The following is a 27,200-nucleotide window of genomic DNA, read 5'->3' on the forward strand; positions in this document are numbered from 1 at the left end:
AGAAAGATGTTAAAAAATGCAGTAAGTAATATGGTAATAGCAGCTCTTAAGGTGATGATAATTGTCTCTACAAGTCCTAAATACTTCCCAAATGCCTTTGTTTTTTGTTGTCTTGGAAAACATTTCCAACGTTTTCTTTTAAACTCCGTTTGATAGTGTTTGATGCTGCTAGCAAAGCCTGAAAAGAAGAAGATTAAAAAATTAAATCACGTTTGAACTCGGTTGGTTTTACTTACAGAAACTTGCGTGTCCGCTGTTTTTTTTAGGGTGTAGGATCTGATGTTTTGGAGGGTTCACTAGCAAGGAAATTAAACGAAAAGTATAAGAAACTATGATCAAGCATGTACAAATCTTGAATTTTAATGAAAGGGGAAGGGATAAGACCCAAAGCTTGGGTCTTATTTGGTCCCCCTAGAATTGAAAAAAGCTTTTTGTTCGTACATTTTTGTTGAAAATACCAATTTCTGCTGTTTCCATTGAAAAAAAAAACCGACGAATTTGCCTCAACTTCCAAAATTTTAGTGTGCTTGATATTTATAAGTTATAATATAATATAATATATTTATTAGTTATAATATAATATAATTAAAGACAATAGGAAAAGAAAATATAAGAAAAAATTACAGATTTGTCAACACAGTTCAAAAATTTCCATCATAGCATTTAATTTTTTTTATTTATTTATTTTTGTTGTTGTTGTTGATTGTATGTTACTAAACATTGTTATAGTTCTTAGCTGCTTTTACGCACAAGGAATTTCAAGGAATTTAAACAGAAAGTTTGAACAACTTGGTTGTATAATTTTTTTTTTCATTGTAATTCCCTTTGTTTTCTTTATTCTGTTTTTTTTCTGCTTCCTCTTTTTTCTTTTCTTTTTTACTCTAGTATGTTTCCTAGTATGTTACTCTAGTAGTTGTTTTGTTTTTTATTTCTTATAAACCCTCCGTGTTAATTTTCTTTCAGATTTTTAGCGTTTTACTCAACGATCGTCATGCAGTTATATCGGACCTTGATATATATGAGAAGGTTGGCAAAGCAGTAGCGTATGAAGAGTATATAGTCTTTAGCGTGCAGAATGGAAAAATTAATTTTAATGGCGAATCGTCCGTAGCATATGACTCCTTCAGATTGGATTTTTTGAAGGTAAAGCTAATGGTTTCTTCTTTTAGGTTTAATAAATTACGGGGATTAGACTTCCACGTCTTCGTCTTAGACTTCTCTATTATTGATATTCTTCGTCTATTATTACTTCGTCTTAGGCGTCTTAAGACGTCCACGTCTTAGACTTCTCGTCTTCCACGGAGTAGAGACCCCCTTAAAATTTTTCCTAAAGTTCCAGGAAAATATGAAAAGTGAAATAATTTCCTAGACTATACTGTCTTTTCATTTACTATTAAAATGAAATAAAAATATTGAAAAATAATTTAGTAAGACAGTTATTTTTTTGCAGTAATAATAATAGTAGTCGGAATATTTTGATTTCACATCCAGAAGCATTTATCAACGAGATACAATTTTTTTCTGGCGGGGAGCTGATGTTAGGTAACGAGAAAATTAATCAGCTGGATAAATTTAATTACTTTGGTAGTGTTATTAGTGAAGGTGGATGAGACGATAATATAAGAAGTAGAATAGCCGAGGCTCCAAGGCCGTATCCAGGGGGGGATTACCCGGTTTGAACCCCCCCCCCCAAAATTTTTGACCGAGTCGAAAATTAGTCGAAAATTAGTAAAACCTTAGTAAAAATTAGTAAAATAAGTCGAAAACCGAGTCGAAAATTATTTACCCCCCCCCCCCGAACAAAAATCCTGGATCCGCTCTTGCGAGGCTCAGGGTTTTTTCACTAATGAAAAACTTTTGGAATAAAATAAAGATAAGTCTGCAAACTAAGAATACAAAATTGAATGCAGCGGTAACGACTGCAGTCAATGTAGATGTTTTGAAAGGCTTGATGTAGATGTTTGTAAATGTAGATGTTTTGAAAGGCTCAGGAATACCGTAAGCTGTTCGGAAAGTATGAATTGTTCCACCTCTCTAGGGCTATAATGACAGAAAGGTTAAGATACGAGTAGGTAGGCAAAATTTTACAGACGGAGGATGACAGTGTGCCAAAGATTTGCAGCTTGGCAAGCCATCTGGGGCAAAACGAAAAGCAGGTCGTTCCCATATCGGGTCTGGTGAAGTCACAAGGAAGGATTCCAAGGTAATTGGAACTTCAGGGGAAGAGGTAAAGATTAAAGTTTCAAATAGATTGAAGTGGAACGTATGCTGCTTTGTTGGCCTCTGACATCTTGGTGCCGCAGTGAGTTTTTTGTAGCAGTAGTAGTAGTTATCTGAGGCCAAAGCTGCTCAATAGAAATCCAAGCTTAAAACCCGTTGACTGCACATTCTGCAAATAGTTTTCATTTCCACCTCACTTAGTATTTAAGTTTTTTAGAGATTGATTACAAATCTGAGGCTCATATAAAAGTATAGAAGTCCAAAAGTTAAACCCTTTAAGTATACGAGTCACAAAAAATTCTTTTGTGTTTTGGTTATTGTACCTGTTGTTAATTTTGTATTGATTTTTTTTTATTCAGATTTTAACAAACGGTTTTTGAACAATTTAAAAGGTATGGATTTTGTGAGAGACTAAAAATGAAGGTTGTACATAAATTATATTTGCTCAGAAATATCATTTGTATTTTCAAATTTTTCACAAAATTTCAATTCCAATTTTTCAATTCATAAGTAAAAAAATAAATAAAATAAACAGACCAAAAAACATTACGACGTAACGTAGTTAATAAGAACATGTCACTCTGAAAACGAACAGAAATTAAATTTGGAAAAAAAATAAATTAAAGGTATTTCTTATAAAACAACAGTTTTGAAAAGTATATTTCAAGTTTTATCGTTTCTATATATTTATGCTTTCTTTGCTATACTGTTTTGTACCACGAAATGGAATTAAAAGGAAAAATGGTGAAAAAAATGATTTTCTTTTATAATTGTAAAACTAAATTGATTGTCGCAAATAAATTTTTTTTCGGAAATTGCATTGTAATCGACAGCCTGTTTCTTTTGGAAGGGGGGGGGGGTGTTGGAGTTGGCAACCCAATTTTTATTTGTGGCATTTTTTAGTTCTAATATTCTTTTAAGTTTGACTTATTATGTGTCTATTTCTGCTTGTTTCAGCATCGCTTACTTTTCTTTAAAAACTAATTTTTTAAATAGCAGTTTCTATTTTATTTTATTTTTTTTTACTTAAGGACAACAATGAGCTCTCTGGGATCTTTAAGAAAGGTAGACACACCGAAACTTTCCATTTAAAAGAAATTTTCGTAAGCCCAAAATGGGAAAAGTGATTTTCGGTTGACGCTTCCTTTCTTTGGCACACATTTCAAGTGTTTCCTATTGCAGCACCCGTTATATGGCAACGGCCAAAACTTCAAGAGCTACAAAACTGCTACAAATCAAGTCGTATGAATTTTTGGACGAGGGGGAAAATTTATCGTCATCTGTCCGAATTTAGATTTGCAATCGCTTTTGAAGTTTTTTTTTGATACTCTAGGGAAGCATTATCCACTTTTGACCCGCCTTCCCTATCTTATGCTAACGGGGACCAACAGTTTCTTAGTTGGATTAATTAAAAAAAAACTTTTTACACAAATTAAGTTTTTCAAAAAAAGTAAAGAACTCCATTAAACCAAAAATGAACAAAAATAGAATCAAATAATCTACCAAGCATACAACTACAACAATTCAATATCAATAAATAAATAAAACCCAAAACAAAAAAAATTAAAATAAACAACAGAGTCAAACTCACCAGCAGAAATTAATATGAGTAGGGTTCTAAACCCCTATTCTTTCTAAAAGCCAGAATACAATTTTTACTTTACTAAAAAAAAATGTGCATTGTCAGTTTAATACACATATGCTGATATTTATTAATTAAAATCTTATTAATTTTTGATTTCTTAAAGTTATGAAAATGAAAACATTTAAAAGAATCTTTTTCTGTAAAGTACAAATTATATTCTGGCTTTGGCGTGAATGGGCATGAGGCCAAAAATTTTGGCTTTGGCCAAAATTATGGGCGTTATCATCCTCAAAGATAGAATTTTTGGGCCTTTCAACTACGTTGAACAAAATGGCTATCTCAAAATTTTGATTGATTGTGTTCGGGGAAATGGTGGGCGTGAGAGGGGGGTTAGTTTCCTTCCAATCACTTTCGACTATTAAGAAGAGCACTAGCCCTTTCAGTTTCATACCAAATGAGCCCTTTTTGAAGTTTCTACGACAACCCTTACTATAAAAACCTAATATGCCCCCTGGGCATAACTTTCAACCCTTACCCTGAGGGCTGGGGGGGGGTTCACCTCCTCAAAGACCTAATTTTCAGAACTTTCAACTACGTTGAACAAAATTTTTGTCTCAGAATTTTGATTGGATGTGTTTGGGGAAATGGTGGGTATGAGAGTGGGGCTAGTTGCCCTCCAATCACTTTCGACTATTAATTACGGCACTAGCCCTTTCAATTTCCAATTGAATGAGCCCTGTTTGAAGTTTGTACAACAACACTATCTATAAAACCTTGAATGCCCCCAGGGCATAACTTATAACCCTTGCCCTGAAGGAGGTGGGGGGTTTGTCATCTTCAAAGACATGATTCCCAGAACTTTCAGCTACTTTGAACGAAGTGGCTATCTCAAAATTTTGATTGGATGTGTTTCGGGAAATGGTGGGCGTGAGAGGGGGGTTAGTTGCCCTCCAATAACTTTTGACCATTAAAAAGGGCACTGGTCCTTTCAATTTTGAATCGAATGAGTCCTTTTTGAAGTTTCTACGACAACACTTTCTATAAAAACCTTATATGCCCCCAGGGCAAAACTTACACTCCTTGCCCTGAGGGTTGTGAGGGGGTTGTCATCCTCAAAGACCTAATTTCCAGAACTTTCAATTGCGTTGAACAACTGGCTATCTCAAATTTTTGACTGGATGTGTTTGGAGAAATGGTGGGCGTGAGAGGGGTGTTAGTTGCTCTCCAATCACTTTCGACTATTAAAAAGGGCACTAGCCCTTTCAATTTCCCTTCAAATTAGCCCTTTTTGAAGTTTCTACGACAACGCTTTCTATAAAAAATTTTATATGCCCCAAGGGCATAACTTACAACCCTTGCCCTGAGAACTCTGAGGGGGTTATCATCCTTAAAGATCTAATTTCCAGAACTATCAACTACTTTGAACAAACTAGATATCTCAAAAATTTGGATTGGATGTGTTTGGGGAAATGGTGGGTATGAGAGTGGGGGTTAGTTGCCCTCCAATCGCCTTCGACTTTTAATTAGGGCACTAGCCCTTTCAATTTCGAATCGAATGAGTCCTTTTGGAAGTTTCTACTACAACACTTTCTATAAAAACCTTATATGCCCCCAGGGCATAACTTACACCCCTTGCCCTGAGGGTTGTGAGGGGGTTGTCATCCTCAAAGACCTAATTTCCAGAACTTTCAGCTACGTTGAACAACTGGCTATCTCAAATTTTTGATTGGATGTGTTATGAGAAATGGTGGGCGTGAGAGGGGGGTTAGTTGCACTCAAATCACTTTCGATTCTTACAAACGGCACGAACCCTTTCACGGTCCAATCAAATTTGAACTGTTTGTAGTTTATACGACAACGCTGTCTATAAAAACCTTATATGTCCCCAGGGCATAACTTGCAACCCTTGACCTGAGAGCTGTGGGGGGCTTATCATCATCAAAGACCTAAATTACAGAACTTTCAACGACTTTGAACAAAGTGGATATCTCAAAATTTTGATTGGACATGTTTGGGAAAATGGTGGGCGTGAGAGGGGGGTTAGTTGCTCTCCAACCACTTTCGACTATTAAAAAGGGCACTAGCCCTTTCTGAAGTTTCTACGACAACGCTTTCTGTAAAAACCTCATGTGCCCCCAGGGCATAAATTACATCCCTTGCCCTGAGGACTGTGGGGAGAGTGTCCTCCTCAAAGACACAATTTCCAGATCTTTCAACTACGTTGAACAAAATGGCTATCTCAAAATTTTCATTGGATGTGTTTGGGAAAATGGTGGGCGGGGAAGGGGTGTTAGTCGCCTTCCAATCACTCGGCTATTAAAGAGGGCACAAGTTCTTCGAATTTCTAATCGATTGAGCCCTTTTCGAAGTTTCTACGACAACTCCTTCGATACGAAGTGCCCTGGTCTAAGATCAACCAAAAATACACTGTGCCAACATCGTTCTTTGCTTGGGCAGCGCTATTGCGCTGCCTATGATAATGTTTTTGCACGAGTAGCGCAAAAGCTATTGTGGAAAAATTAGTATATTTAAAATGCTTAAACTGGAATTTTTTTTTCAATATAAATAAGTTAGGAGAACACGCAGAATAAATAAATAAAAGTTTACATAGAATGAAAGAATGGTAGATTCACAGTTTACATACGAGGTTATATATTCAGAGTTTAGATAGAATTACACATGCTTAAAAATTTCTATTAGCAGTGCTTACTTAAATAGTTGTACTGTTTTTTTCACTACATAGAAAATACCTCAAAATTGAAAAAAAAACGCGACAAAAAGAAAAGCTATTATTTGAATTTAATATGGAAAGCTCTAGGAGAATAAAATATTTTAGTTTTTATTACAAAACTTTAATTTTGTTCCTCATTTTTATTCTTCCCTTAGGCTGGATTTGGCTCTTTTCATACCAACTGTATAACAGTCACTTTCTGTTTTAGGGAGAATTGGATAACCCGAAAATCAACGCTTTCTACTTATATAAAGGAGATATTAAAGGTATTGCAATTATGTCTTTGATAATATTGATAATTGTGTTTGAAAAGGTCTTAGAAAAGCCATATAAATATAGAAAAATACATCACATAAAATGCTAAAAAGTCTGTTATAGAAAAATACATAAAATGCTGGCAGCTCAGGCCTTTGTCACTCTCAGATTGCCTCTGGCCAGACTTTCCTTCATATTTTCTCGCCTTGCATTTGTTTTCTCTAGATCATCGATCTCACTTTTCTTCTTAACCATCCAGCCTTTCTTTCCTTGTCAACCATCTGACCTTTTTCTTGTCAACCTTCAAACCATCCATCCTACTTTTTCTCGTCAAACTTCCAACCATCCGACCTACTTTTTTTTGGTTAACTTTTCAACCATCCAACCTTCCTTTCCTTGTCAACTATCTGACCTTTTTCTCGTCAACCTTCCAACTATCCAACCTATTTTTTCTCGTCAACCTTCCAACCATCCGACTTTACTTTTATTTTCAACTTTCTAATCTCCCAACCTTACTTTTCTTGCCTGCCTCTTTAGAAAATTAATAGTCTTCTTTGCGTCACTGCTTCAAATTTCTGCATTTGTCCTTTTTTTGGGTTGTTGCAACTTGTTGGCTCGTTGCTTGGCTTGTTGCCTTGATGTTGACTCGTTTCTATTGACTTGTTTCGATTTGTTTCAACTTAGTAATATGTTTCGGTGTAGCTATAAGTGGAAGCTTTGGATTGTCCGATTCTGCTATTGGACGGGGATGCATAAAACCATGAAAGCAATTTGAATGGCCTCATTTTTGAGAAGTTCTATAAAGGCTCGATGTAGGAAAGAGATACAGAGAGGAAGATTTAAACGTAATAATTTCAGGACCAGATCACAAAGGAAGAGCGAAAGGGTTAATTTACCCTCCCCCCCCTCCTCAACAAGAAAGTGAAAATACTACTACGTTTGAATCGCTTTTGTATGTGTATTTCCATATTTAAGGATTGAAGTTTAAGCCAAGCTATTGCAATTTAGAATCATGATAATTAATTTTGACACATTTTCTTACAGGATGCACGTACTAATCGAGTTCAATATGAGCGTATCAACCAAGTTAAGTTAGGTTAAGTTCAGAAAACGCACTAAATCTGTGATGTAGTTCATATAAAAATATACAATACGTCCTTTGAATGATACATGAAGGATATATCCTTGATGGCGCGAATTAACTTGTTCGTTACGATGTTTAACTCCTTAGCGAGTTAATTTAACTATGGAATCGTTCCGAGAAGACTACTTCCATCAATTCTCTGTTGGGCATGTTCAGTGCATAAAATGGAAGGATTTATAGTCAAAACGGTGGTTATCTATGGGGTAAATTTTTAGAAAAGGTCTCATCAAGCAGATTTTGATCTTTAGGAGGATTGTAAATTGATGATCTGGACTGTGCAAAGCTTACAGAAAAGATACCGTGCCATAGAGATGTTATAAAAAAAAGTTAATTATAATAAAGAGTGAATCGAGCTAATGAAACGTATTTTTTTAAATTAACTGTTATCCTGTTTAAGCCTTTTACCCTGGGTCATCATGTCCCATTAAAGTTTATAGGCTTAAATCGTTTTTCAAAAGCCTTTGTAGCAAAAGCTTTGAGAGCGATGTCTTCCTCCATACAAGCCAAGCTAATAGATAGATAGATAGTAGATAGATAATTTTAGTTGACAAAACAAAAAAATACAGAATGTTTTTGCTGCACCTGATTAAGAAAACCCCTTGTGGGCTTGGTAGCAGCCGGTGGGAGTCTTTATTCTAGATATTCTAAAAAATACTGTTTTATATTATTCTACAGGAAAAATATCTTGGCTGTGGCCTTGAAGGTTACCAGATGACTTGCATTTCGTATCGCAACCTGTATTATATTCCATACGCAGGGAGCAAAATTTCTTATTACAAAAGAAGCTCTAGTCGTATTTCCAAATCGATGTACTAGATTCGATGCTCTTCGTGTATCATGACCACGAAGATGATTACTCTCCTATGTTATTATTGAGATGTCTTATATGAGAGAAGATATCTCGAAGCGCGACTTTAAAGATTGAGCTTGTTCTCGAATATAATTAAAATTACAAGTTCGGCTTTACCTGAGGGCTCCCCCTAACCTGGCACAGAGCACGGTTGTCCGAAGATGCTTGTGAGTAGGGGCGTCCAAGGGAGTTTTCTGATGCGAGGTTTTCTTCTCCCAGGACGGCTTGGTTGGTTATAAGGACATAACCATACAAGTCGTAACTTAGTTTAGTTGTTTTACTTGGAGGAGTGGAGTTTGGGCGTCAATAACCCTGTATCTCATCATATTGCCACCCAATACCGGTTGATCCTTTAATACTTGTGACAGCGATTTGAACCCATACCTGTTAAGATACGGGTTAATTTAGCTTGTGAAAATAGTCCTTATAAATTACACAAATTCCCGTTATATTAAAATCAGTCTTAATTGATTTCAAGTTTAGAGGGCCTACGAATGACGCATTATAAAAGTTGCGGCGTTTTAGACGATGTAGGAGAACTTTTAGGCATAGCCTTTGTAAACAGACGGAAGAAACCGAGTGTTTAGTTTCACGTCCTGTGGTGGCGCAGTAGGTTTGACCTTGGCAATACAGGACCCAGGGATCGAACCTTGCCCTAGCAACACACTGCAGAGCCGACAAAAGTACCTTAGTAGTCAAGAAGCGTCGTTAATCCCATCACTTTTTTTGTTTAATTTCACTAGCACATTTTTGTGGACGATTTACGTGTTTTTGAGATTAGTAATAAAGTGAAATTTTTCATTTGTATGTTAAATGCTATATTATTGAGATGAGGCATACAAAAGTAACGTATCTTCAAGAAGAATGCTTCGTTAATTTAAATACGTGGATTCAGCCGACTCTTAGGTATAATCTTCAGAAATGAAGATTATTCTTGGTGAATTTTTTGGGATTTGCTGCGAATTTTAATGGAAGCTTTAGAGCCTGTGCTTTGGTTGTAGTCTGCCTGGATGGAGATTATGTTGCCGGTTGTGCAGAGAGGTGTGAAGCCTGTCCCTTAGAGGTAACATGCAAGTTTGAAGGTTACAAATCCAGCAGTTTTTAATAAAAATCTGGTTGTTGGTGGTGAAGAATTCATATCTGTGGCCCAGATATTGAGTTTCTGAAACACGGCAATTTTGCCCTGGGTCTTTATAGTCGGGTATATTATATGCAGTGCAATAGCGATGCCAAAGTAAGAGCGATGTGGGCACAATGTATTATTTATTATTATTATTTTTCACCAAGGCACTTTTTATAGAATGAGCTGTCATAGAACCTTCAGAAGGAGCTCTCCCACGCCCATAAATTCCCCAAGCACATTCAATAAAAATTTTGAGATAGCCATTTTGTTCAGCATAGTTGAAAGGTCCAGCAAATATGTTTCTGGGATGTCAACCCCCCCTCCCCCATAGTCCTCGGGGCAAGGGCTGTAAGCTATGGAATTTGCCCATTGTTTATGTATAGTATTTTCTATTGAGAAAGGTGGCCATGTTTGACCTTTAGTATCCAAAAAGACAAAGGGTAATCGGGTGAAATTTTCAGAGAATATTGTGGAGAGTATGGAACTAAATCAAAGCATGATATGTTCATACAGGTTGTCAATATTACGTAACTCAGAAATGACTGAGTGCATTGATTTGTAACTCTTCTGTAGCTCTTCTGTAGTACTGCTTCTGTAGCGAATACTACCAAGGCTGCGGATATTGAGAACAATTAAATAAAAAAAACAAGTTTTTTAAACTGTAAGTAAGAAGCGACATTAAAACTTAAAACGAACAGAAATTATTCCGTATATGAAAGGTGCTGTCCCCTCCTCAACGTCTCGCTCTTTACGCTAAAGTTTTTTATTGTTTTAAAAAATAAAGTTGTGAGACAGAGTCAAACTTTAGCGTAAAGAGCGAGGCATTGAGGAGGGGACAGCATCTTTCATATACGGAATAATTTCTGTTCGTTTTAAGTTTTAATGTCGCTCCTTACTTTCAGTTTAAAAAACTTGTTTTTTTTTATTTAATTTCTGATCGTTTTTTAGTTAATGCAGCTTTTATTTTAAAATGCAAAATTCCACATTTTTGCTGATAGGAGTTTGAAGCTTCTTTAATTATGTTCTTTGATAAGCTGAATCTGATGATGTGATTTTCGTTAAAGTTAATTAAAAAAATTTGCAATTAAAACAAAATTTAAAAAAAATTGAGTTGTGAGAAAGTCAAACTTTAGCGTAAAGAGCGAGGTGTTGAGGGGGGGGACAGCCCCTTTCATATACGGAATAATTTTTGTTCGTTTTAAGTTTTAACGTCGTTCCTTACTTTCAATTAAAAACTTGTTTTTTTTTATTTCATTTGTGAACGTTTTTGAATTAATGCAGGTTTTGATTTTGGCTCACCGTGCGTGAATAATTAAAACGAAATTTGCATATTAATTTTACTTTTATTTGGTTAAATGGCTTTCTCGAAACTTGTTGAATTTTATTTACGAACGTTTTTATTAGTATTAAATATACGTTACTTACGAATTAAATTACGTAACGAACTTCTACATTAACAAATTTTTAATGAGTACATTAGAGGGTTCGCCCCCTAGTCAATACCTTGCTCTTTAAGCTAAAGTTCGAATTTAGTTCCAGTTCTTTAAAATGACCGCTTAATCCCAAAGGCCGTTATTTAGAATAAATAGCTCTTATGAAAGTACTAAAAAATATTTGGCTGAAAGAGCGAGGCATTGACTAGAAGGTGAACCCAATCATACAGCTAATATTTTTTTGTTCGTTTTAAGTTTTGATGTTGCTCCTTACTTTCAGTTGAAAACTTGTTTTTTTATATTTAATTTCTGATTTTTTTAAAGTAATGATGGGAAATCCGGCGCCCCCTTCATAGCAATGTCCCTTCCCCCCATGAAAACTTCCTTCATGAAAAGATCCTCCCATATAACCCCCGACCCACCCCCACCTCCCACTACCAGAAAAAATTCCCCCTGAAAACGTCTGTATACTTCCCAATAACCAATACTATATGTTAACATTGGGTAAAGTTCATAACTTTCAGCCGTCCCCATGGGGGCTTTGAGGGATTAAGTCATCCTAAAAGACATAGTTATCATATTTTCGAACATGCTGAACAAAATGGCTATCTCAAAATTATGATCGAGGGACTTTGGTAAAAAATAAGCGTGGGCGGGGACCTAGTTGTCCTCCATTTTTTTTTTGTTCACTTAAAAAGGGCCCTAGACAGTTTAACTCACGTTCGATTGAGTCCTCGCACGTTACTCTAGGACTACTGAGGGGATATGGTTACCTCTGGGGTAAAGAAAAAAAAAAGAATAAACACGCATTCGTGACCTTTCTTCTGGCAAAAATGGAAAATTCCACATTTTTGTAGATAGGAGCTTGAAACCCCTAAAGTAGGGTTCTGTGATACGCTGAATATGATGGTGTGATTTTCATTAAGGTTCTATAACTTTCAAGGGGTCTTTCTCCCTTTTTTCGAAAATCAGCCAAATTTTCTCAGGCGCGTAACTTTTGATGGGTAAGATTAAACTTGATGAAACTTATATATTTGAAATCAGAATTAAAATCTGATTCTTTTGATGTATCTTTTGGTATCAAAATGTCGTTTTTTAGAGTTTCGGTTACCATTGAGCCGGGTCGCTCCTTACTTACAGTTCGTTACCACGAACTGTTTGATATCTTTGAAATTATTATGGGGTTCTTTTAATACGAATGTCTTTTTATTTTCGTCATAATATAGAACATTTATTCTGACTCCTGGATTTATATTTTTACATAAATAAATATCTTTTACTCGAGTGAACGACTTTCCTTCTAAACACTCGAAAGAAACTGTAGAGAATTTTCCTCTGTTCTTTAGTCCAGTTTCATTCCAGTCGAATAAATTGTCTTTACTGACATTCGTCAATGTAACTCCATACCCTGAAGTCAAGACCAACGATTTAAAACACCTCTGTGATCAAATCTTAGATCATAATAGCTTTTTTCCCTTAATGTAGCGAGAACTTTAGGGAGTATTTGTTCGCTAGTGGCGGATATAGGATGTCTTTCTCCTGCCCCACTTTGATTGATAGTGCCATCTGCTCCTGATAAAGATTGTCGGTTTCATCCATAGCTTTCTGAGGTGAAACAATAGCTTTCTATGCAACATTTTGCTACAGTATTATACCTCTGATAATTGACTTGGTGAGGCTACACCTCACCCTTTCTAGTTATATATTTTTATTTATATATATATATATATATATATATATATATATATATATATATATATATATATATATATATATATATATATATATATATATATATATATATATATATATATATATATATATATATATATATATATATATATATATATATATATATATATATATATATATATATATATATATATATATATATATATATATATATATATATATATATATATATATATATATATATATGCATAGGAAAAAAACATGTTTTTCATAGCATGTTTTGAAGTTCCAAATCAATACAATCAGTCATTTCTGAGTTACACCATTTTCACAGCCCTTATGAACATAGCATGTTTTGATTTAGTTCCACACTCCCCACAATATTCTCTGAAAAGTTCACCCAAATGCCCACTGTCTTTTTGGATACTAAAGGTCAAACCTGGCCACCTTTCTCAATAGAAAATACTATATATAAACAATCAACCAGGTAATGACACCCAGTGCTACAGGTCCTGTATTTTCTGCCTTGGATATAACAAACCATGCAAAAATTTTTGGTTGCTTTCTGTTTTTGGTTTTGGCTTTACAGCAAAAACATTCATACACCAAATACATAAAACATTCATAATTCTGTCGATTTTGTCTTCTTTGTATAAAGGGAAACAAATACTAAAGCTGTTTATCTTTTGTATTTACAAATAAATTTAAATGAAAGTTTTGATTGTTTTAAGCACCTGTAGGAAGAATTTAAAAAACTGTTTGAATCTCTAGATACTTGCAAAATATTAAAAAAAAACTATGCTCATTTCTATTTTTCCATAAATTGCCAATTTATGCTAATAGTACTGTCACAGCACATATATTTAAGATATTGTTTTTTTCTGCTTTTTTTTATTATCAGGTTGTCCCCTTGGGTCTATTCTATGCTCATTTCAACTCTCCATCAACTTTTGATATTGTCGTGTGCTTTCAAGTTTTAAGCCTCATTATAGAATCCCAAGCAAGGCAAATGAAGTAGTTTTCAACCTTCCTCCGCGTAAGGAGGGTTAGGTAGAGACCGCTTATTTTTCGCGGGGGGATCTTCATGGTGGAGGATTTTCCACCAGGAATTTCCTAAATACTTGTAAATTTAAAGCTGCGATATTTATTAATAAATCATAATTTATTTCTGAGCTACTATAGAGCAACACATGTAGAGTAACATAACAAAAGCAAGAAAAGTAAAATAAAAACCGTACTTACGAGTAGAGTAGACAGAATAAACTAACGAAACACCGCCGCCGGTGTTCGGAGGGGGTTTTACTCAAAAAAAATTTCGGGGGGGTTTTACACAAAAAAATCCTCTAAAAACGCATACAAAATTTGTTTATATCCATTTATGTTGAGGTTTTACAAGTCAGACAAAAATTTCGGGGTGGGGGGGGGGGGTTCAAACCGCGGAATCCCCCCTAGATAAGGCCCTGCCACTGTATATGTGAAACAAAACGAATAGAAAAAAGACCGCAGTTCAAGCTTTCACAAACAGACTTAGAATTGAAAATTAAATTTTCACACGTCATTAATGAAAGACTAATACACAGAAGCTTCAGAGAAATCAGTCGCTTCGGAGAACCATAATCTGACTTGTAACCAAAAGACAATCGGCATAGGCAGTATATGATGCGTCAGAAGAACCAAAAGGCACGCAGGTTTAATTCTTATGAGCACATTGTTAATACAGGTATTGGACAGATAAAGTGATAACATTCTACCCTGAAGAACACTAGATTTGACAGGAATATTCATTGACAACCCCCTAACTGGGCTTATAGCCTAAGATACAAATTGATGTACCAAAAACGGACCATTTAAACTACTGAGGGGTTAACGCCAAAAATAGGCAACGTGTGCCATACTTGGGTATGGCCAATGCTATCAAACGCTTTGGACAAGTCAGAGATATATATATATATATATATATATATATATATATATATATATATATATATATATATATGCTATCAAACGCTTTGGACAAGTCCAAGGTATATATATATGTATATATAATTTGTGAGGTTGGTCTCAACTATGACTGGGATTGGTGGTGTGGACAAAAATTTATTTTCTTCTCATTCAGCATCAAACATTGTTGGCTAACCTTAGAAATTTAAACTTTCACTCAGAAGGGAAATTAATCATTTTAAAGCACTAATAATACAAATTTTATGGCTTAGTCTGGCAAAGAGACATGCTGTCTTGAGGTTGTTTTAATGGGACTAACATTATTTTTTTTTCTGATTTTTCATGCTTGTCAAAGAGACAAACTGTTTGCGTGTTCTAAATTAGAAAATAAATTGTTATCTACGTCTCAAAACAAGCAAGGTACTTAGGTACCTGACAAAATGAAATTTCGCACTTGGACCGGGCCGGTAATATATATATATATATATATATATATATATATATATATATATATATATATATATATATATATATATATATATATATATATATATATATATATATATATATATATATATATATATATATATATATATATATATATATTAAAGATATTATTTTATGTATATATGTTTGTGTATGGCGTTAACATTTTCAGATGTTCCTCATTTGCCTCCACTGTCATCAAAGGCCAAATCAGAACAATTCAACGAAGAACAGGAAGAAGAAGACGAGCCAATCGTCCCTAGAGACAAAATTCTGAGTGGTCCAAAAGCAGAAGATCCATATATGAATGACGAAACATCGCTGGTGTTGCCCGTGCTAATTGCTATTGGTTGCGCGGTCCCAATAGCTTTATGCTTGTGGAAACTAGGTTAAACCTTTTCATTTTAGTTGGACGCTTTTAGACTGTTCCCTGTTTTTGATTTTTTTTTTTTTTTTTATCTGAGGTATAGATTTTCTATTAAGTTGGGATTTGTTTGTTAAAATATCACTGGAAAGTATTAATCTTGTCAGGTTTTTAACGCGTAGAAAAAGTTCAAAATAAAAAACGTTAATTCGACGCTGAAATTTTGTCACAGTAGACTCCAATGAATGTAACGCACATTTAGGTCTAAATTCAATGGCAATACCTTGAATTATTAGAGTCCTATTTCTGATAAAATTACATAGAGAAACCAAAGGTGATTTAGATTCTCCTGGGTAGAATTGTAGATCTTTTTTCTACTATCTTAATCCTAGTGAGTTTAAGGTCTATCTGAAAGTACTTTTGAGAACTGATGTCATATGTAAGTCACAGGTCACAAAGAAAAGACACACAGATATCCCTTAGCTTATTCTTGCTTTCTGTCCGTGACATTCTGAGGCCTTTAGTTTCACTTGAGTGGCTACTAAGGTCAGATTCAGTGTTGAGATCTTACTCTTTTACTTTTGACAAACTGTTTCTAAAAAAAATAACAGTTGAAAGGAATATGAAGACAGGAATTGGAAGTGGTCAAATGAATATTTTCTGGTTGAAACAAAGGAATGCAAGAGAAATCATAAGTAGTGTGACAGAACTAACTGTTTGTGAAGTAACTTGTGAGCGAAGCGTTTTTGAAGTAACGTTATGTTTTGGAATTGATTGGCAGATTATAGATTTTTATGTTCTAAATACCTTTCTTTTTCATGCCAAGCCCCACTCTCAGGGACTATTTCAGAACTTTTACTTACTAGTGTGACAGAAAGAGCTGTTTATGAAGCAACTCTTGAGCAGAGTGCTTCTCAAATAACGTTAGATTGCGGAATTGACTTAAAGATTCTAGATTTTTAGATTCGAAATATCCTTCTCTTTCATGCCAAGCCCCACTCTCAGAGACTTTTTCAGAAGTTTTACTTACTAGTGTGACAGAAATAACCGTTTTGAAGTAACTTTTGAGCAAAGTGCTTCTGAAATAACGTTAGATTGTGGAATTGATTTAAAGATTCTAGATTTTTATATTCCAAATATCCTTCTAGTTCATACCAAGCCGCACTCACAGAGACTATTTCAGAACTTGAACTTACTAGTGTGACAGAAATAACTGTTTGTGAAGTAACGTGTCAGTAATGTTTTTGAATTAACAGGTTTTGAGATTGATTGGCAGATTCTAGATTTTTATGTTCTAAATTCCCTTCTCTTTTGTGCCACGCCCCACTCTCAGAGACTGTTTCAGAACTTGAACTTACTGGTCTGACAGAAATACCTGTTTGTGAAGTAACTTGTGAGCAGTGTTTTGAAGTAATTAGGTTTTGAAATTGATTGGCAGATTCTAGATTTTTATATTCTAAATGCCCTTCTTTTTAAAGCTATGTCCCACTCTCAGAGACTATTTCAGAGCTTGAACTTACTAGTGTTACAGAATAACTGTTTGTGAAGTAACTTCTGAGCATTGTTTTTGAAGTAAAGTTTGCTTTTGAAATTGATTGGCAGATTCTAGATTTTTGTATTCTAATTACTCTTCTCCTTCATGCCAAGCCCCACTGTCAGAGACTATTTCAGAACTTGAACTTACTAGTGTGACAGAAATAACTGTTTGTGCAGTAACTTGTGAGCAAAGTCTTTTTGAAACTATGTTGTATTGTGGAATTTATTTATAGTTTCTAGTTTTTTATATTCTTCTCTTTCATACCAAGCCTCAATCTCAGAGACTATTTCAGAACTTTTACTTACCAATATGACAGAAATATCTGTTGGTGAATAACTTGTGAGCAAATTGTTTTTGAAGTAATGTTAGATTATGGAATTTATTTACAGTTTCTAGTTTTTTTATATTTTAATTATCCCTCTCTTTTGTGCCAAGCCCCACTGTCAGAGACTATTTCAGAACTTGAACTTACTAGTGTGACAGAAATAACTGTTGGTGAAGTAATTTGTGAGCAAAGTGTTTTTGAAACAATGTTAGATTGTAGAATCTATTTACAGTTTCTGTTTTTTATATCCTAAATATTCTTCTCTTTCATGCCAAGCCTCAATCTCAGAGACTGTTTCAGGACTTTTACTTACCAATTTGACAGAAATAAGTGTAGTTGAAGTAACTTGCGAGCAAAGTGTTTTTGAAATAATGTTAGATTGTGGAATTTATTTACAGTTTCTAGTGTTGTTATATTCTAAATATCCCTCTCTTTCATGCCAAGCCCCTATCTCAGAGACTGTTTCAGAACTTATACTTATCAATGTGACAGAAATAACTGTTTGTGAAGTAACTTGTGAGCAAAGTATTTTTGAGGTAACGTTAGGCTTTGGAATTGATTGGCAGATTCAAGATTTTTATATGCCAAATACCCTTGTATTTCATGCCAAGCCCCACTCTCAGAGACTGTTTCAGAACTTTTACTTACCAATGTGACAGAACTAACTGTCTGTTAAGTAGCTTGTGAGCAAAGTGTCTTTGACGTAACATTAGGCTTTGGAATTGATTCGCAGATTCTAGTTTTTATATGCTAAATACCCTTCTCTTTCATTCTAAGCCCCAATCTCAGAGATTGTTTCAGAACTTTTTCTTACCAATGTGACAGAACTAACTGTTTGTGAAGTAAATTATGAGCAAAGTTTTTTTGCAGTAACGTTAGGCTTTGGAATTGATCGGCAGATTCTAGATTTTTATGTTCTAAGTGCCCTTCTCTTTCATGCCATGCCCCACTTTCAGAGACTATTTCAGAACTTGAACTTACTAATGTGACAGAAATTACTGTTTGTGAAGTAACTTGTGAGCAGTGTTTTTGAAGTAACGTTACGTTTTGAAATTGATTGGCAGATTCTAGATTTTTGTATTCTAAATACCCTTCTCTCACATGCCAAGCCCCACTGTCAGAGACTATTTTAGAACTTGAACTTACTAGGGTGACAGAAATAACTGTTTGTGAAGTAACTTGTGAGCAAAGTGTTTTTGAAACTATGTTAGATTGTGGAATTTATTTACAGTTTCTATTTTTTATATTCTAATTATTCTTCTCTTTCATGCCAAGCCCCAATCTGAGAGACTGTTTCAGAACTTTTACTTACCAATGTGACAGAAATAACTGTTGGTGAAGTAACTTGTCAGCAGAATGTTTTTCTAAATAATGTTAGATTGTGGAATTGATTTACGGTTTCTAAGGTTTTTATATTCTAATTATCCCTCTCTTTCATGCCAAGCCCCTATCTCAGAGACTGTTTCAGAACTTTTAACTTACCAATGTGACAGAAATAACTGTTTGTGAAGTAACTTGTGAGCAAAGTGTTTTTGAAGTAACGTTAGGCTTTGGAATTGATTGCCAGATTCTAGATTTTTATATGCTAAACACCCTTCTGTTTCGTGCTAAGCCCCAATCTCAGAGACTGTTTCAGAACTTTTACTTACCAATGTGACAGAACTAACTGTTTGTGAAGTAACTTGTGAGGAAAGTGTTTTTGAAGTAACGTTAGTTTTTGGAATGGACTGACAGATTCTATATTTTTATATGCTAAATACCCTGGTATTTCATGCCAAGCCCCACTCTCAGAGACTGTTTCAGACCTTTTACTTACCATTGTGACAGAACTAACTGTTTGTGAAGTAACTTGTGAGGAAAGTGTTTTTGAAGTAACGTTAGTTTTTGGAATGGACTGACAGATTCTAGATTTTTATATACTCAATACCCTTGTATTTCATGCCAAGTCCCACTCTTAGAGACTGTTTCATAATTCTTGTACACCGGTGTTTCAGATATAATCGATTGTTAAGTAAAATATTCTGAAGTAACCTTGAGTGGTGGAACTTATGCAAAATAGTGTTACAAACTTGTACATTTACGGAATCTTGAGTTTTGTTGTAAACCTTAGTTTACCAGATTCTAAATTGTAGATTTAAGAAAAAACGAAACATTTCTTTTGTGTTAAAATTGTGTATTTCTAGATCATTGTTGAATTTGACAGTTGAGTTAAGTTTTAGACGCCTTAGGAAACGGTTTTTCTGCCCTGCCGTTTTAATACCTTGTAAATGACAAAAAAAAAATTTGCTAAGCAGCAAATTATTCAAGTAAACTGCATTTACTTAACCTCTAAGTAACGTTTTGAAATGAGGCTTCTGAAAGAGATTAGCCTTAATCATTTTTGGGACTGATCACATTTCCCAACGAAAATATTTTTACTTCGTACTGAGAATTTCCCAGCGATAAAAGGTATACTTAATAAATGATAACCTGCATTCCCTTTTTGAAATATTGGTGAATTTTTTATGTTTTAAATTACTTAACATGAATCAAAGTGAAAATACCGCTCGATCTATCTTTTCATGATATTATTTTGAGATTATTATTTGAATTTAATGCTATTTCAGGATATACTAACCGATATTGATGATATTTGTTATCAATGTCAATATGACATATTGTCATATGTCAATATGATTATGGTCATATGTCAATATGATTATGTCATATGTCAATATGATTATGATATGTCAATATGATTATGACATATGTCAATATGATTATGATATGTCAATATGATTATGAAATATGTCAATATGATTATGTAATATGTCAATATGATTATGATATGTCAATATGATTATGACTTATGTCAATATGATTATGACATATGTCAATATGATTATGATATGTCAATATGATTATGGTCATATGTCAATATGATTATGTCATATGTCAATATGATTATGATACGTCAATATGATTTTGACATATGTCAACATGATTATGATATGTCAATATGGTTATGACATATGTCAATATGATTATGATATGTCAATATGATTATGGTCATATGTCAATATGATTATGTCATATTTCAATATGATTATGATATGTCAATGTGATTATGACATGTCAATATGATTATTACATGTCAATATGATTATGACAATCAACCATATGTCAATATGATTATTGACATATTATTATTATAATTATTGACATATGGTTATTGATACTATTATGCGAATTTAATGCTATTTCAGGATATACTAACCGCTTTCAGTGCAAATTCCATTTTGAGTTTTCAATGGATAAATATTTGCATATATTAATAATAAAGGGGCGTTGCTTCACTTAACTCATCCCATCTGATGGACACGATTTTTATGAATAAGGCAATACCTTCTTCCCATGGATTTATTAGTATTTGCGCTAAAATAATATCGAACAAAAGTGTCGCGCTATTGAAAAATATGGTTTGAATAAATAGGCTATATTTGACTAGGTCTATTAGAAGAAAAAGTGGTAAAATCAGGCAATACGCTCTTAGGAATAAGGTAAGTAATTATTTATTATGGTTTTTTTGGTAGCATATAATGTAACACCTCTCTAATAAAAAACAGGGTGTCACTTTAATATACCAAGTACCCTAAAAATTAAGTTTGATTCTTTAAATCGGTTAAGCGCAAACCTGACAGCCATATAGTCCTAAAAAAATGAAAAAAACGTGGGAACTCAAATTTTTATGAAGAAGAGCTTCATATGCAGTTTTATATGGTTTTAACACTTAGCGGGCCCTAAGCTTGGAAATAAGTAGGGTGGGTGACAAATCAGGAGAAAATAAGCGCAAAAAAAACGGAGCCAAGTTTGAAAATAAGCAATGTGTGTGAAAAATCAGCAGAAAGTGAGCGAAAAAAATAATAACGGAGCTTTAGAAAGTGTAATTTCCCTGATTGCTGTACAAAATGACAAACACAGGCATTCGGTAGCACTGGGAAAAAACTTGCAATAAATAATCATATTTATTACACAATTATGTAAAAATACAACCCTAATATATTTTATAAATAGGAATTGAAAAGAAATGCATACATCTTTGAACATTCAAAAATCTAAGCTGTATACTAATATGTTTATTGATAAAATTCCCTTAGATCAAACACTTTAAATTATTAATTAATTGACTTACCTAGGTGACAGAAACATATTTTTTAGAAAGACCAACTAAGATATTTTGTTTTGTTATATTTATCCCTAAGTTGGTTTTGGACATATGAATAGAACCCTCATTTCCTTTTAACTCTGGAAATATCGCTTGCTTTTCTTAATTTTGAAATATTCCCACTAACGTACATTCGATTAATACTGAGCGGTTGTAACAGCCCACTGATAGCTGTAATACTCAACTATAATTTTTTGGTAAATTGGGCGGTACAATGGTTCGGTTTGGCTTTTTGTGCAAACAAGAAAACTTTCTGATTTGTTTTTTTACGATTCAATGTGGCAACAAGAACAAAATTTACATAATGAAAAAAAAATCTTAACAACCAGAAGAAAAATTGCGGTTTCAGGTATGAATAGACCCAATATAAAATGGAGCCAGGGAAAAAAAAAAACTTTCCATACTGAGGTCATTTGTATTTTAGGGTTCTCTTTAAGCGCTTAAAATAAACTTTATGCTGTATGTGATTAGTATATTCGGAACGAGCATAGAAAGACATAACGATAGATGGGCTCACCTTGATTTTTAGCTGAGTAATATAAAACATTCAAAATTAATCTACATATTAAATATGATCTGAATACATTTATATTTCTTTAAAAAATATTGCGGAAGCGTTTTAGTCCAGAATCCGAACAGAGGATTTTGTCTTGCTTTTTCATCAGCATTGTCATTTAAGGTTACCGAAAAAGAAATTGTTTGAGAAGTAAGGTATTTTAGAAACTCTTAATATCTACTTGGAGACAACGTTGTTTCGGCGAACTTTATAGTCTTATTACCATCCCAAATGTCTATCATTCCTGATATAAACATGTTTTTTATATTTTTTAGTCTTGCATTAGACGCACAATGAATGAATGGGCGTTCCTGCTGTATTGGTTGACTGGGTTTGAAAAACCGCCACAAATGGGCTGTTCAGAACCCAAAACGGTTGGTCACTATTTGCTTTTCTTTTTCTAGATTTGGCGTTAATGCGTTACTGCAATTTGTTCACTCTTAGTTTCCCATTTTAACTCTGAGGAATTTTAGATTGTTCCAGAACGCTGAAATTAACCTGGGAGTTAAGAGTGAAAAATCCTTTGAATCAAGAAACCTCTTTCGACCCGGTTAGCAAATAGAAGGGATCTGGACGGTAGATCCGACGATGGTTAGTGAATTGTTGATATGTAACATGTTAAGCAACTCACATGTGGGAAAAAGGGTATCTAAAGATTAAACAGTTCGTGGTAACGAACTGTAAGTAAGGATCGACCCGACTCAATAGTAACCAATCTCTAAAAAACAGAATTTTGATACGCATAGGTATATCAAAAGAACCGGAATATTATGCTAATTTCAAACATATAAGTTTTATTAAGTTTAGTTTTACCCACCAAAGGCTACGAGCCTGAGAAAATTTCCCTGATTTTTGAAAAAAGGAGAAACACCCCCTAAAAGTCATAGAAGATAAATGAAAATCACACCATCAGATTCAGTGTATCAGAGAACCCTACTTTAGAGGTTTCAAGCTCCTATCTGTAAGAATGCGAAATTTTGAATTTCTTTGCCAGAAGAAAGATCACGAATGCGTGTTAATTTTTCCTTTTTTTTTCTCCGGGTGTAATCGTATTGACCCATTTGTCCTAGAACATCGTGAGAGGGCTCATTCGAACGAAAATGAAAATTTCTAGTGCTCATTTTAAGTGACCAAAAACATTGGAGGGCAACTAGGCCCCTTCCTCCGCACCTTTTTTTCCAAAATCGTCTGATGGAAATTTTAGATAGCCATTTTTTTCATCATAGCTAAAAGGTCCAATAACTATACCTTTGTATATAATATGACCCCCCCCCCCCACAGCCCCAGGGGAAAAGTCGTAAGTTTAAAAATTCGCCTGTTGTTTACGCGTAGTATTTGTTATTGGGAAGTATGCATACATTTCGGGTGGAGGATGGAGACGAATTTTCTGTTGGGGTTTTTCCATGGGGGAATTTTCCTTGGGAAGGGAAGTTTCTATGGGGTGAACTTATCAGGGGAAATTATAAACTGGGGGAATTTGCCAGATTTCATATACAAAGTTCTTTTTATATGTCTTGCTTTCTCTTTTCCGTCTCAATTTTACGCGTGGAGTTGTTAAGGGAAATTGTCCGGGGTAAATTTTCACCAGGGTGAATTGTCTAGAGGATATTTCCGCGGGAAGGGGGATTTCTCTGTGGAGATGGGGCTATATTTTCTGGCATTCTTTAAAAAACCATCAGAGATTAAATAAAGACACAAGTTTTTTCAATTGAAAGTAAGGAGCAGCATTAAAACTTAAAACGAACAGAAATTATTATGTATATGAAGGGGGTTATTCCCTCCTTAACACCTCGCTCTTTACGCTAAAGTTTGAATTTTGTCCCAGTTCTTTAAGAATGCCTCCTGACACACAACGGTTGTTTAATTAGAACAAAACAATACGAAGCTTTCTTAAAAGTACTTAAAATCTTCAGTGTAAAGAACGAGATGTTTAGGAGGGGACAATCCCGTCATCATATATGTAATAATTTCTGTTCGTTTTACGTTTTAATGTTGCTATTTACTTTCAGTTGAAAAAACTTGTTTTTTATTTAATAGTGAAAAGGAAAGAAAATCAGTAAAAGTCGATTATTTTCATAAAAGTCGGACATACATCTGAAAAATCCGGCAAATTCATTTAAGCACATATAAGTCTTTTGTATTCTTCTGACCTTGTCATGGATCTTTTGCGTCTGTCTTCAGAACGGTAGTGTTGTCAACACTGCTGATAACTAGCAATTAGGTTTAAAATATTCCAACTAATACTTGATTAGGTAGGTGCTCCGATCATACTCCTGTTTGAGTTTGGAAAAGTTATCCAGGATTAAATTAGGAACTTATTAATACGAATGTGTGTTTCGTGAGGGTTGCTAGTCTTGAACTGGTTTTAGGTCTGTTACGTTTTTTACGTTTGAATTTATTTTTTGTCTGTGATGTAGTTTGTGTCAGTATTCTGTTAGGATTTAATATTTCATTGGTTTAGAGCTTTTTAAGTTAATTGATCTCTTAATTGTTTCTAATGCATTCTAGGCCAAAATATTGTGGTGTTTTAAGTGGTGTTCAGATTTTGTACTGTTTTGTTCTTGTACATATTAAAAAAATAGAATCTGGAAGTCTGATGTTTCATTCAAAATTATCTGTTTTAGTTAAAGGGCTAAAAGTCAAGTAACTGACTTTTCCAAATAGAATTTTTATTAATAAACAGGTTCTAGAGTTTTATTATCGAACAATCAGTGTCAACAGGGTCAATGTCACTCAAATTGCGCTTCTTTTTTAAGAATAGAATGTATTTATGCGCTGCAATAGCTGGAGGTAGCATGAGCATTTCAATGTTAAAAAAAGACAAAGCAAAACAAGGATCAAGAAAATAACAGCAACATCAAAAATTTAGAGTAGCAAGTGCTGCTCCAAGGTCAAGAGATTAACATGAGTCATCCATAGAATTTATATTTATGTCAAGAGTCAGCTATTTCAAGAGTTTACCGTAACAGTACTGAGAGTCTGGGCTTCACCCGGGCCCTGGCACTCGGCATGTGGCTGGCTTGTATATATTTCATCCTCTTATTATACATTAGCATGATCATCACATAAGTCTTTAGTCTTAAGTCATGAAGTGTTAAAGCAGTTATTTCAATTGTATTAAGAAATTCTGGCGGGAATTCCATTCCTCCTTCCTGTTAATGCATCAAAGAATCATCCATTTTATAGGATTTGTTTTCTTCTGGGATAATCAGAATGAGTTCTGATTATTACTGTTGCTTTTATTCTAACCGCAGAATACGTTTACTATTCGATGATAATCCCTGTCTTTTATTTTCTAACCACCAATTTTTTTGTCCACTATTTTCATTTGGGATTCGTTGTGATGCTTGCTGTTGAATGTCTTTTAGCCGCAAATCTCGTTGCACTTCATTTTCGTGCACTTTACCTCAGATATTTTTCCATGCCTTTTGCTTTAGCTGTTAGGACTCATTCAAAATCATGTTTAATTTTGCATGATGTCATAGAAACCAAAAAACTTCTTACTCAGCTTTTTTCTAGCGGTTGTATTTTTGCTTTAATTGCGTTTTTATATATTTCAGTAACAGCCAGGAATGCTCCATTAGGCATACCTATGCCCTCTGAAATGTTTAAATCACGCATTGGCATTATTATCTTTTATTCTTTAGTTTTAAAATAATAGGAAAGTTCTGGCGTGAATTTAATTCCTCCTTCTTGTTTATCCTTTGCTGACGCAAAAATAACACGTTCCTTATCCCCTTGTAATTTCTGAAATATCAAAAATTACGCAAAAGCAAAATTATTGTGTTATTCTTTAGTTTTACGTCACATTTTCATTTGCAATTCCATGTGATTTTTGCTGTTTCTTGTTCCATGCCGTTTTCTTTAGCTGTTTCAGTCATTTGTCATCTTGCATAACTTTGCACGTGTTGTATAGGGCTAGTTGCCCTTCGACTACTTTTGACTCTTAAAAAGGGCAATAGAACTATATTTCCAATCGAATGAGCCGCTCTGAAGTTTATACAATTACTCCTTCTATCTGAAGTATTTCTAGAAAAAGAATAGGAAGTAATAAAACAATGAAGCCTTATAGCTCTTTTTTATAGACAACGCTCGTTGCCTCTGATGAAACCTATGTGTAAACAATTAGTAAACTGCAATATTTACGGCCTTGCTCCACGGTCTGAAACAGTTAGGTAGTAAGAACAATATAGGAGTGGTGTCGGTCGCCCTCCAATCACTTCCAATCTTTAAATAGGGCACTGTAACTTTCACTGCCAATTGAGTAAGTATATTCGAAAGTTTCTCGTAGTGTCACTGGTTATTTGGTTTGGAACGGGTCTCAGTGACCTGACTCTGTAAGCTCAACCAGAGTCGAACCAACTATAAATGGGGACCTGGAGAAATCGGGGGAAGGTAAACAGAAAGGATGTGCGAAAGGATGGGATGCCTGGCTCCTAGTCCCATAATGCTTGGCTGAAGGGCCATCAAGTCAGTACTACCGGTACTACCGGTCCAGTGCCATATTCTTTATCTTACCTTATGATCAGCTCTCTAATACGAAGTAACTAGGGGGGAAATGTATAAAAATTAAAGAAATAAGTATTGCAAGCACATGGCTCTATAATTTGATAGTGCTGTAGTACTGCCTTTGAAACCCTGAAGCCAGCGCATTTTTAAAGTACTATCTGGGATAATAATTTTCGGTGGAAAACGCGGGTTTTCCTTGTATTTTTGCTCTTATCCCTAACACCACAATCTGTGTTGCCACTTAA

At 34.3% G+C, this 27,200-nt stretch overlaps 1 protein-coding gene across 1 annotated transcript in view; it reads left to right on the forward strand.

The window, feature by feature from the left end:
• The window catches only part of LOC148954425 (malectin), a 51,887-nt gene extending 26,858 nt beyond the window's left edge, over positions 1–25,029 (forward strand). Inside the window, exons 3-5 of the mRNA XM_089086490.1 lie at positions 964–1,143; positions 6,745–6,802; positions 15,633–25,029. Coding sequence (XP_088942616.1) covers positions 964–1,143; positions 6,745–6,802; positions 15,633–15,853 — 459 coding nt within the window. The 3' untranslated portion in view covers positions 15,854–25,029. The remainder of the gene's footprint in view (positions 1–963; positions 1,144–6,744; positions 6,803–15,632) is intronic.
• The last annotated feature ends 2,171 nt before the right edge of the window (positions 25,030–27,200 follow it).

Source organism: Artemia sp. Qi Xiang Cuo, chromosome 3 (assembly GCF_049724085.1).
Source record: "Artemia sp. Qi Xiang Cuo chromosome 3, ASM4972408v1, whole genome shotgun sequence".
Classification (NCBI taxonomy): Eukaryota; Metazoa; Arthropoda; class Branchiopoda; order Anostraca; family Artemiidae; genus Artemia; species Artemia sp. Qi Xiang Cuo.